Source organism: Manacus candei, unplaced genomic scaffold (assembly GCF_025592945.1).
Source record: "Manacus candei isolate 608988 ecotype Guabito, Panama unplaced genomic scaffold, ASM2559294v1 h1tg000166l, whole genome shotgun sequence".
Classification (NCBI taxonomy): Eukaryota; Metazoa; Chordata; class Aves; order Passeriformes; family Pipridae; genus Manacus; species Manacus candei.
Genome location: NW_026138214.1, coordinates 326,131 through 337,864, shown reverse-complemented (window position 1 = coordinate 337,864; position 11,734 = coordinate 326,131). Strand labels below are relative to the sequence as shown.

The following is an 11,734-nucleotide window of genomic DNA, read 5'->3' as shown; positions in this document are numbered from 1 at the left end:
CGGCTTTACCAGGCACAGCGCTGGGGAGCCGCGATGTGAGGGGACGCGGGCGGGCGGCCGGGGCGCAGGCACAGCCAGGTAGGTGCCTGGGGTGCCCATCCTGGGGGTACCCCCTGCTCCAGCGCTCGGACACCTGGGTCCCCCCAAGCCACAAGGGGCCACATCATCCCGGGTTTGGGTGCAGCAGGACTGAGGCTCACAGGGTAGGGGGTGTCAGGGGGTCTCTGGGGCATTGTTGCCACCTCCCAGCTTCAGGTGGGCTTGTGGGGGGGATGCAGTGAGATGCCATGTCCCCTCCCAGGAGAGGGGTACAAGGAGTTCTCAGAGGCAGGTTCTCACAGGTTGGCAGGGGACACACTGGCCCCCTGCCTGTGCCCCGTTGGCCCCCTGTCTCTGCCAGCTCAGGCATGCCTGGGGCAGGTACCCCCAGAATGCTGCAGCCCATCCCCTCCATGGAGATCCATCCCAGCTCTTAGCCTGGCACTGCCAGGCCCCAAAAGTTATGAGGTTGTGCCAAAAATAGCAGGTTCTGGAACGGCAGGGAGAAGCCCCACGGAGAAGCCGGGACCTTGTGCTGCTGCCTGGCCATGCTGCCAGGAGGAGACAAGCCAGGAGACACAGGAACTACCATGGGGAACTGCCATGGGGAAATGCAACAAGGAAATAATGCCCTGGGTCCTTCCCGCACCCCCCACGGGACCCCAGTGTCCTGACACCCCTGGGCTGGGTCACACTGGGGAAGGGCTGAGCTGGAGACCTGTGGGGTCCCTGCACAGACCCTCAGGGACACTGCAGAGCCCCATGGGGATGATACACACACTGTGAGGAGCTTACAGAGCCACATGGGGACTATACATACCCCACAAGGACCTTGCACAGCCCCGTGGGGAGCATGTACAGCCCACAGAGACCTCACACACCCCTATGGGGACAGTGACAGAGCCCGTGACAGAGCTCCAGCCCCATTCCAGCAAAAGCACTGAGTCAGTGTGGGGTTTCTCCTGCTTCTCTTGCTGTCCCATGGGGCTGAGCCCTGCTCCAGGTTCTCCCAGAGTCTGCCAGGAGGCAGATGGGAGCCCAGAGCAGGAGCCATGGCCCAGCCTTGCTCACTTGTGCACTGAGTGTCACAGTCTCTGCAGAGGTGCCCTGGGGTGCGTGGTTGGGTGAGAGCACCCAGGTTTGGGTACACACTGAGGACCACCAGGTTTTTTGGGGGAAAGTCTAGCACAGGGAGCCTTGGAGCAATCACTGGGATGGGGTACAGCTGGGACTGACCCCAGTGTCTGGCAGCCACCAGTTTACCAGCCGGGGCATGGCCAGGCAAGTGCTGGGGGCCCTGCCAGTCCCATGCCGGCCCCTCCAGGCCCCTGCGTACCCGGGGGGATTAAGGTCAGGCTGCCCCACTAATCCCAAAGGGGAGTTAAGATTTGAGCTTGTGCCTGCTGCCACTCCCTGAGGCTGCACCCCAAGGTGCTGCATGTTGTGGGACCCTCACCCCCCTGAGGGGACCAGGGAGGGCTCGGGGCCTGTGGCTCAGCCGTGAGGTGGGAGAGGTCCCTACAGCAGACTCCAGATAAGCCTCCAGTGCTGGCAGGCACGAGGCACAAGCTCCTTACAGTTCCCTGGGAAAGGCTCCTGAACACCACGGGAACCAGGGAGCCACTGGGGGGGCACTTGGCTCTGCTCCCCAGCCCCAGCAGGGCAGGTACCCCCATCGATGGGCCTGTTCCAGGCTTGCTGTTTTTGGGGGTGCTGGTACTGCACCCCAGCTTGTGCAGAGACTGGCACCTCCCAGTGCCTCGTGTGTGCTTGTGCAGCGGGGACTGGGGGTAAAGTCACTTGCGGAGTCGTGTCGGGACGGTGGCTGCAGAGGGAGGAAGTGGGGGCTGAGGATCCTCTTTTGGGGCTCAGGGCACCCCACTCTCACACTTCTGGGAAGGAGAAGGGGGCAAGTTCCAAAGCAGAAGTGGGATCTGCTGGCACCAGTAGGGTCAGATTTCCTGGAAAGGGAAGTTCCAAGGGGCAAAGTGTCATCAACCAAAATTTGTGGGTGCTGTTGGGGGGGGACACACTGGAGGCCTGGTGCCACTGCTGTGCCCCAAACCCCCTTCTGGGACACCCCAAAGGCAGGTAGTGCAGGAAGCCAGAGCCAGCAGCACTTGTCTGGGATGGGTGAGTGGGAATGGGGAGACTGAGACAAAGGTGGGGTTACAGGGACAGGATGTGGATATCGGAGTGCTGGCATGGGGTGCAAAAGTGGGGGCACAGGGATGGGGTGTGGATCTGGAGGTGTTGAGATGGGGATGCAGGGACTTGTTGCCTATAGCAGAGAGCAAAACTGGGGTGAAGGGCCCCAATGTAGTTATGGTGGCACGGGAGTGTGTCAGGAGAGGGGTTGGACGGGACACGTGTGGGGGCAGAGGCGTGTCCCTGCACCTCGAGGGGATGAGGGTGTCAGTGGTGCGCGTGGGGTGGTGAGGGGGGTGCCCACGCATGTGCCGGTGGGCACCCACCCTGCCCACACGGGGCGTGGGGTGCGTCTGTCGGGGTGTGCGTCGCTCTGTCGGTGCGGGGCGGGCTCGAGCTGTGCAGCCCCGTGTCCGTCTGTCGGGGTGTCCGTCGGTCTGTCGGCGCGGGGGGGCCGCGGTCGGCCGAGGTACTGCCGTAGCCATGGCGACGTGAGCCGGATGCGGGGCCGGGGGATGCTGCTCCCGCCCGCCCGCCGCAGGTCGGTACCTCCGCACCGGGACCGGGGCCGGGGGCGGCCGGGGCGGCCGGGAGTGTCCGGGGGGGCTCCGCAGGGGCTGGGGGCCGAGCGGGGCGGGGGCAGTGGCCATAAAGGGGCTGGGCTTTAGGGACCCCCAGGGCTGATGCTGCCAGACAGCGACAAAGGGGCTGAGATCCTGGCCCTGGAGAGAGTCCCCCGCCCCCCCCCTCGCATCCCCCCGGACTCCCCTGCACTCTGCCCTCACATCCCTTCTACATTCCCCTCTCTGCCTCCCCCAGGTCCTTTGCACCCCTTCACACCCCCTCTACCCCCAGCTCCTTCCTGTGCATCCTTCTCTCTCTAACCTGCACCCCCCCAGCTCTCCCCACCCTTTGTATCACCCCCCATGAATCCTCTCCCATCTCCCCTTGCACTCTCACCTCCCAGATTCCTCCCTTTCATCTTCTCATGTCTCTAGTCCACCCATCCTCCTCCCTTGCTTTCCATCTCCCTAAACACACACACCCTGCTCCAGGTCTGGGAGGGGGGTGGATCAAAGGAGCCTCCTCCAAGCTGAGCTGTCCCAGCCCCTTCTGGGTGTTGGGAGCATCTCTGCACCAGCCCCCATGCCACAGGGATGCTCCTGGGAGGTGACATGGGCAGGGAATTGGAGACCAGCAGGAGAGAAGGACCCTGCTGTGAGAAACTGAGGCACTGGGAAGGTCTGGGCAGCCAGGAGATCAGTGCCACCAGCTGCACAGCTGCCCCACACTGTCACAGCTCACCTTGCTGAGCACATGGGCTGGGCCTGGCTCTGCCCCTGGCTTACAGGGAATCCTCCAAGAAGAGATCCAAGCAAGGCTGAGATCCACAGAGCCACGGCTGTGGTCAGCCCGTAAGCATGAGGGGTGAACTAAACCACCCCACTGTTGAGAGACCCTTGGTGACACTTGCTCCCATGTGCCAAATCCCATACAGGGAGGCTGTAATGACAACACCCATGACATCCCCAGACCACTGTGGCCAGGGGACCCAGAAAAGAGAAGGGACAGGGTTATGAAGGGATTTGGCTTCCTAGTCTGACAGAGCAGCCTTGAGGCTGCTCCTGCCTCACATCCTGTCAGCATTGGTTTGTGCTGGGGAACACTGGGTGTTTCCCCCAGCCCCCTCCCCGAGCTTTCAGCCTTACCGAGGAGCCTCTGCTCCCTTTCCCACTCCCTCCTCCCTCTCTGCGGCCCCGATGGCTCTGGCCCAGGGCAAAACAATGCGGCCGGTCCAAGGCTCCGTGCGGCCCCGTCCCTCAGCCAGCCCTTCGCCAAGTGGGAAATCCGGGGCAGAGTAACCTACTTTCTGTGCTCACAAGGAGCTTCTGTCCCAGCCAAGCAAGGTGGTGGGGACAGCACTGCCCTCCCGGGGCTCCGTGTCCCGGCGGGCCGGTGTGGGCACCGGGGGAGGCAGGTAAGGAGGCCCCAACAGGGCAGGATGCTCCTCAGCCTCAGCTGGAGAGGGACATTGCAGTGCCTCAGGCGTGGCTGTGCTGTTCAGGGGACCCCAGGGATTTGGCTTTGGTGGGTTTCTTGCCCGCAGCTTGGAGTGGAGGATGGAGACCCCAGAGAGGCAGGTTCCTGGGACAGCTTTGTGGGGGAAATGCTTGGGCCTGGGGGGGCTGTCTGTGGGGGCAATGCTTGGCCCCAAGGGATCGTTTGTGGGAGCAGTGCTCAGGTGTGGCAAGCTGTTTGTGGGGGTAATAGCCCCATGGAGCTGTTCGTGGGGGCGATGGATTCCTGGTCCCTGGGGCTGTTTATGGGGGTTATGCTCGGCCCTGGGGGGCTACTTGTGGGGGTGATGCTTGGCCCCAGAGGGCAGTTTGTGGGGAGCAATACTCAGCCCTGGGGGGCTGTTTTTCAGGGTGATGCTCAGGCCCGCTGTCGGTCTTCACAGCCCACAGGAAAAATGCCATTATTTTTCTCACTCCAAAGATTTTCCCAAAGTATGAAGTGAATCCAGGCATCTGGGCACCCCATGTACCCCCTGCCACCCACTGGGCACGTAGCTGGAGGAGCAGAGCACCCCGAGTTCCCATCCCAGCTGCCTCCACCAGGCTTCGCTGCCGTCCCCGTGGGGGTGCGAGGCCAGGGAGGCGGGCGCAGGAACCGCTGCCCCAACCTGCCGAGGCTCGTCCTCTTCCAGCAGGACTTTCAGGTTCCCGCAGTCCCGGCGGGGCCACGCGGGGCTGGGCTGGGCTACAGCGAGCCCAGCACGAGCCACGCTGGGGGTCTGGCAGCAGGACCACACTTCAGCTGGACGTGGGGCATGGGCCCGCGGGGGTCCTGTGCCCGCAGCCCCCAGGGCTCAGGCTCCCACCGGGTGCCGGTGCTCCAGGGGTGGAGGTGAGCGGCTCTGCTGGCGCCCGCCGGAGAGGTAATGCTGCTCGCTGGGCACACAGTGGCCATGAGCAAGGGGTCCTGGGGGTTGTGATGTTCTTGAGATGCAGCTCTTTCCCCATCGCTTCTGCTGCGAGCTGCAGAAAGAGCTGCAACGGGGGGGTACCCCGTGTAGTGCCTGCTCCTTTTTGTGGATCCTCTGGCCAATGATGGAGCTGGACAGAGGAACCCCTGACAGGGATGGGCACCATGGGGCTCTGCAGGGGCAAAGGCTGGAGCATCTGGACACCCCTGTGCGGGTGGTCCTGGTGCAGGAGCCCCATAGGGCAAGGGGACATCTCTGACTGTACTGGTGCAGCAGTGGGAAGTTCTCACCCGTACTGGGGGGCTACACGAGGCTCGAGGCACTGAGGCGCCCCCTCATCCTCCCCCTCTGTTCCGGGTGCTGCTTCCCCGTCTTGTTTCCGCTGGTTTGAGGCGCCGCGCAGCCCAGCAGCGCGTGCCCTCACCCTCTCCCTCCCCACAGGGATGGTGCTGGGACCCTCTCGGGGCACATCCCTGCCGCCCCCCGCCATGCCCGCCGCCCTCCGCCTACTCTGCGGGGTGGTGGTGCCGGCTGCCATGCTCTGCACCGAGCCCCTGCCCCGCATCACCTTCCCCAGCGGTGAGTAGGACACCGGGGAGGAGGGGGAGGGTTGGGAAGGGCTGGGACAGCTGGGGAGGGGGGACACACAGCATTGGCCTGGGGGACTGTCCATCCGCAGGGTTGAGTATCCAGAATCAGGAACTGTGGGCTGCTCCCCATCACAGCCTCATCACCCCTCTCCTCACCCCCATGTGGGGCTGGGGACTGTGCCAGTGGCCACAAGTGATGCAGTGGGTGAGGGGATCTGATTAGGCTGGTTGGCACCCCAGCAACTGTGGGAGGGAGAACTGGGGACTCACTCCAGGGTGCCAGACCCAGCAGAGCCATTTTGTCACTCACTTGGCACTGAGGGTCTGCTCAGGGTCACCCTTAGGAGAGGAAAAGGGACAGGGCACAGTGTGTCCAGCTGAAAGGCAGGTGGCAAAGTAGGGGTTTGGGGGGCTGTGGGGTGATGGCTGGGCAGCAGGAGGGTCTGTGCCCCATGGCGGGGCTGTGCCCTTCCAGCTGTCACTTCCCATTTCCCACACAGCCATGATCAGAATTACAAAATCCCCCCCATTTTAGTGCCTGGTGGGGGCAAATAAGAAGCTGCAGTCCCTGTCTGTGTCTGGGGGCACCCAGGGGGCTTGTGACCCCCGCCCAGGCTGGCATACCAGGGCAGTGCATCCCCCAAATGGAGCACTGCCCTTGGCCTTGGCCCCAAAGCATCACAGGCACAGCCTGGGGAAAAATGCACCCCATTTCTGGGGTCTGAGACATCCAGCTCTTGCAGCAGGACCTGGAGAAGGCAGGGGGAGGTGGGGACCTGGATGTGGGAAGTGGAGACTGTGATGTGGGAGCTGCGGGGCAAGCACTGCACCCCATTTCCTGCATTAGAGGTGACACAAGCCATGGTGGCAGCTGCTACCACATCCGCCCGGGGGTGATGGTGGGCGTGGGAGGTGTGTGTGTCCCCTGGCCCCCGTCACCCCCTTTGTTCCTGCCAGAGGACCCACGGCGGACCCTCACCCACTTCAGCCAGGACAACGTCTCGCACTATGACATCTTCCTCCTGGATGAGAGTGAGGAGGAGCTGTATGTGGGGGCACGTGACCGGGTGCTGGCCCTCACTGTCACCCCCGGCAGCATCCGTGCAAGAGCCTCGGTGAGCAGCCATCACTTTTGGGGAAGTGGAGGGGTTTCCCTCCTCCCTCAGTTCCCCTACTGGTCCTCAACAGCCCAGGACCATTTCCATTCCCTTTGCAGATAATGTGGGGACCCACGGCTGAGAAAACCTCTGAGTGTGCTTTTAAGAAGAAGAGCCAAGAGGTGAGATGGCTCTGTGGGGGCTCAGGGGGTCCCACGGAGCTGCCGGGGTGCTCAGCCCCCCACTTTGCTCTTCCCCCCCAGACCGAGTGCTTCAACTTCATCCGAGTCCTGGTGGCCCTGAACCAGACCCACCTCTACGTCTGTGGGACCTATGCCTTCAGCCCTGCATGCACCTACATCGTGAGTGTCCCTCCCAGGACAGGGCCTGGGGGGGTCTCTGGGCAGGTTGTGTTTCTTGAGGACCCACAAAATACAGCCCCAGGAGTGAATTACATCATGAGGTGTCCCCGGGATGGGGAGTGCTAGGTGTCTCCCCACAAGGGGCATCTTTGTATTCCATAAAGGAGCACCCAGTGATTCTCACTCAGTTGCCAGTGACTCTTCCCCTGGTAGGGAAACTCTGATTTTGGGTTCTGGTCCCCTCAGGTGACCCCAGGCTCCCTGTCCCTGCCTCAGTTTCCCCCTGGCTGAGGACATGATGGGGACCATCACTCCCCAACAGGAAAGTGGGGAAAGGTGACAGGAGCTGGGTACCCCCCGTCATCCCCTGTCATCATCCCTTCACCCACCTTGAAGACACAGGCCACCCCATGTCTGCAAGGGATTCCAGATCCATTCCCTGCAGATTTGGGGTTGTTTTCGCTCCTTTGGCTGATTTTTCTCCCCTTCCCACAGCACCTGGAGAACTTCACATTGGTGTCCAGTGGCAGAGGACAACCCTTCCTGGATGGGAAGGGCCAGTGCCCCTTTGACCCCCAGCACAACTACACGGCCCTGCTGGTGGGTGAGTACGGGGCCAGTGGCCCCCCGGGTGGGCACACCCCTGGGATGGAGCGGAGGGTGACAGTGTCCCCACATGGCTCACCCGTCTGCCCTGTCCCTGAGCAGATGGTGAGCTCTACACTGGCACCATGAACAACTTCCAGGGCAACGAGCCCATCATCTCCCGCTCGCTGGGCACCCGCACCCTGCTCAAGACAGACGCCTTCCTGCGCTGGCTCTCGGGTGAGCAGAGGGTCGGTCCTGGGAAGGACACACCTTTGCCGGGGGTGCCTGCAGCCCCCTCGACTCCAGCTCCTCACCCACCTGCCCTGGCTATGCCTGTAGATGACGCTGCCTTCGTGGCCTCCTTCAGCATCCCTGGGGACGACAAGGTCTACTTCTTCTTCGAGGAGACAGCCGAAGAGTTTGACTTCTTTGAGCGGCTCCTGGTGCCACGGGTGGCCCGTGTCTGCAAGGTAGGTGCAGGGGTGATGGCAGGGGACGATGGCAGGGGATGATGACAGGGGACGATGAGGGTACAGAGATGGGGGAAGATGATGATGATGAGGGAAAATGACAGGGGACAATGATGAGGGGTGATGGTGGGGAACGATGGGGGCACAATGATGGGGCGTGATGACAGGGGACAATGACATGGACAATGATGGAGATGATGATGATGAGGGACAACAGTTGGACGATGATGGGGGACGATGACAGGGGATGATGATGGGGGATCATAAAGATGACAGGAACCATGGAGGGTACAGTGATGGGGGATGATGACAAGGCATGAAGACAGGGCATGATGATGGGGGACAACGACAGGGGATAAATGGGGGTATCCAGCTCCTGTTCCTGAGCACCCTCTGACTCCCACAGAGCGATGTGGGGGGGGACAAGGTGTTGCAGAAGAAGTGGACGACATTCCTGAAGGCACAGCTCGTGTGCTCCCAGCCCGGCCACTTCCCCTTCAACGTCATCCACCATGCCTTTGCCCTGCCCCGCCGTGGTGGCGGCGCCGACTTCTACGCCGTCTTCACCTCACAGTGGTGAGTGCCCAGGGGTGTGACAGGTGCCTGGGGTCCTGCAGCCTTCTGGTGCCCACCTGGATGTCCCCACAGGCAGGCAGGCAGGGCGGGCAGCGCCGCCGTCTGTGCCTACAGCCAGAAGGATCTGGAGAAGGTCTTCGAGGGCAAGTACAAGGAGCTGAACAAGGAGAGCTCCCGTTGGACTGTCTACAGTGGCCCTGACATGAGCCCCCGGCCTGGCAGTGTGAGTGCTGCCCACCTTGGGGGACTCGACCCTCCCAGGGACAATGCTGGTTCCCAAGGGAAGGGGTTTGTGTGTCACAATTTGCCCAGTGTGCTCGCACTGCAAGCAGGATGCTGGCACAGGGCAGCGCTGTGACACAGCACACCCTCCCCTCCCCGTGCCTCAGTTTCCCCTCAGTTTCAGAGCACTGACTCCTCTCTCCCTGCAGTGCTCCGTGGCTCCCTCCTCAGACAAAGCCCTCACCTTCATGAAAGACCATTTCCTGATGGATGAGAAGGTGTCACCCATCCAGGGGAGACCACTCCTGGTGAAGTCAGATGTCACCTACACGCGCATCGCAGTGGATGAGACTCGTGGCATCTCAGGGACCACCTACCGCGTCCTGTTCCTGGCCACAGGTGGGTTTATGGGGGGGTGCACACAGGGCCACCCCTTTGACACTTCCCTTGGCTCCAAAGCCCTGGTGATGTCCCCTCTGCCCCGCAGCGAAGGGTCTCCTGCACAAGGCAGTGGAGCTGCCCGAGGGTCCCCACATCGTGGAGAGCATTGAGCTCTTCCGGACGCCGGAGCCAGTGAAGAACCTGCTGCTGGCCCCAGGGAAGGTAAGAAATGGGACCACCCAACAGCCACCCCAACCCTGGCGTGGGGGCTGGGGGGTGGCTCAGCCACACACCTCTCTCTCCACAGGGCACCCTCTATGTGGGCTACTCCAGAGGTGTCCTCCAGGTCCCACTGGCCAACTGCAGCCTGCACCGGAGCTGCGCCGAGTGTGTGCTGGCACGGGACCCCTACTGCGCCTGGCATAGCCCCGAGGGCTCCTGCCAGCCCACCCACATGGCCACTGAGGACAGGTGAGCACCAGGATGAGGATGGGAAGGGAGATGCAGAGGGGACTGGGGTGCTGACCCCGCTCTCCCGGCTGCAGGAGCATGTGGCTGCAGGACATCGAGACGGGGAGCCCGGCCACCACATGCCACCGTGGGAGGAGCGTGGCCATGCCCCGGGCCTGGGGGCCACCAGAGGATCCCACCATACAAGGTTGAGTATGGGAGTGTAGCAGGGTGGGGCACATGGGTTGGGATGGGGCACACAGAATGGGATGGGGCACATGGGATGGAACGGATCACACAGAGTGGGATGGGTGGCATGGGTGGGATGGGGCACGTGGAGTGGGATGGGGCACATGGAGTGGGATGGAGCACAGAGAGTGGGATGGGGCCCGTGGGGTGGGATGGGTCACACAGGGTGCTCTGCCTCACCCCACTCTCAACACCCGCAGTGCTCAACCCCCAGCCAAACACCATCGTCCACCTGCTGTGCCCCTGCCACTCTGCACTGGCCACCTACAGCTGGCAGCAGCCCAGCAGTGCCCAGGAGAACACGATGCAGCTGCCTGACCACACGCTGGTGGTCATCATGCAGCCAGGGACAGCCGGTATCTACAAGTGCCAGGCCATGGAGAATGGCTACACCTGGACCGTGGCTCACTATCAGCTCAAAGGCTCTGCTGAGGTGGCCCTGGGGAATGGGCTGGATGAGGAGGAGCTGGCCTGGGAGTCCTCGGCCATTGGCACCCCCGTGTCGTACTGGTCGCAGTTTGTGACGGTGACGGTGCTGCTGGTGGTGACAGTGACCGCGGCTGCCTGCCTGGCCCTGCTCGCCTACCGCGACCAGCTCAAGGCCCGCAGCAAGGTGCGGGGCTGCGGCACTCCCCACAGCCCCCCATCCCGCCACCGGGAGAAGGTGCCCCTCAACGGGGGCACCGGAGACCCCCCAGCGCCCGGAGCCGCCTCTGAGGAGGAGGACGAAGGCTCCCACGCTTGCTGCCTCCAACTCGATGGGGACATCGATGTGGACAACAACCGGCTCCACGTGCCGGGGCAGAACACGGCGTGACACTGTCAGGGGACACCCTGGGGAGGGTGGGAGGGAGGGGATGTGAATGTGAAGGGGTTTTGATTTTTTTTTTTTGGGGGGGTGGGGGCTTGTTTTGGTTTGGGTTGGGTTTTTTTTGGTTTTGTTTTTTTTATTTAATACACGTGTTTTAGCATAAGGTGACATGCTGGGGCAGGGGGTGGGCCCTAGGAGCAGCGGGGGCAGGATGGGGCAAGGAGGTGGGATAGGGAGAGGGCAGGGGCCAAGGGCAGGTCAGGAGGACAGGGAAAGGACATGGCACAGAGAAGGAACATGGCTGTGGGGCCAGGATGTGGGGTGGGAATGGATGGATGGATGGACATGGCAGATGCTGTCACTGGTGTCACCCAGGGAAATACCCCCAGGATCCATTAAAACCTCAACACAGGGAAGGCTGAGCCTGCCAGGCTCCATGGGCCGACCCCACGGGCACCCACCCTGCACTGCCAGACCCCCTTCCCGGACACTGCATGGCCCTGGGGTGGTGGAGCCCCCTCAGTCCTCCCCAGCTGCCCCCCCATTTCCAACGCCTTTGATCCGCCCTTTCTAAGCCAAACCAGCTGTAAATTTTCCTGCCCTTTGCTTTTTTTATTAAAAAAGGAAAACTCAACGCATGGCACTGGTGGGTCTGGGGAGGGAGGAGCGCCGGGGGCAGCGCCAGCCCAGGTCTTTCGGGCAACGCGGGGGGATGTGCAAGGTGTGTTTGAGGGCAACACGTGGGTGCGTGAGGGGGACACG

At 62.5% G+C, this 11,734-nt stretch overlaps 1 protein-coding gene across 4 annotated transcripts; it reads left to right on the top strand.

The window, feature by feature from the left end:
• The first annotated feature begins 2,053 nt into the window (after positions 1-2,053).
• SEMA4A (semaphorin 4A) lies at positions 2,054-10,994 on the top strand. Of its 4 annotated transcripts, none has more exons than XM_051773077.1 (15): positions 2,054-2,172; positions 5,618-5,755; positions 6,724-6,881; positions 6,983-7,045; positions 7,127-7,225; positions 7,721-7,829; positions 7,934-8,050; positions 8,153-8,283; positions 8,690-8,859; positions 8,932-9,082; positions 9,291-9,480; positions 9,569-9,684; positions 9,770-9,933; positions 10,008-10,120; positions 10,362-10,994. In XM_051773077.1, the coding sequence occupies exons 1-15, from the start codon at positions 2,169-2,171 to the stop codon at positions 10,976-10,978; spliced, it is 2,340 nt and encodes a 779-aa protein (XP_051629037.1). In that variant the 5' UTR covers positions 2,054-2,168; the 3' UTR covers positions 10,979-10,994. The 4 variants fall into 4 exon arrangements, with proteins under 4 accessions (XP_051629037.1, XP_051629040.1, XP_051629039.1 ...); XM_051773080.1 differs by lacking the exon at positions 2,054-2,172 and adding an exon at positions 2,675-2,728; XM_051773079.1 differs by lacking the exon at positions 2,054-2,172 and adding an exon at positions 4,090-4,165.
• Positions 10,995-11,734: the final 740 nt, after the last annotated feature.

Bases quoted from the DNA above. Each gene is read 5' to 3' on its own strand.
- SEMA4A (XM_051773077.1), top strand. The intron at 5,756-6,723 runs GTGAGTAGGACA...TGTTCCTGCCAG, and splicing joins CCGCATCACCTTCCCCAGCG to AGGACCCACGGCGGACCCTC. The intron at 8,860-8,931 runs GTGAGTGCCCAG...ATGTCCCCACAG, and splicing joins GCCGTCTTCACCTCACAGTG to GCAGGCAGGCAGGGCGGGCA.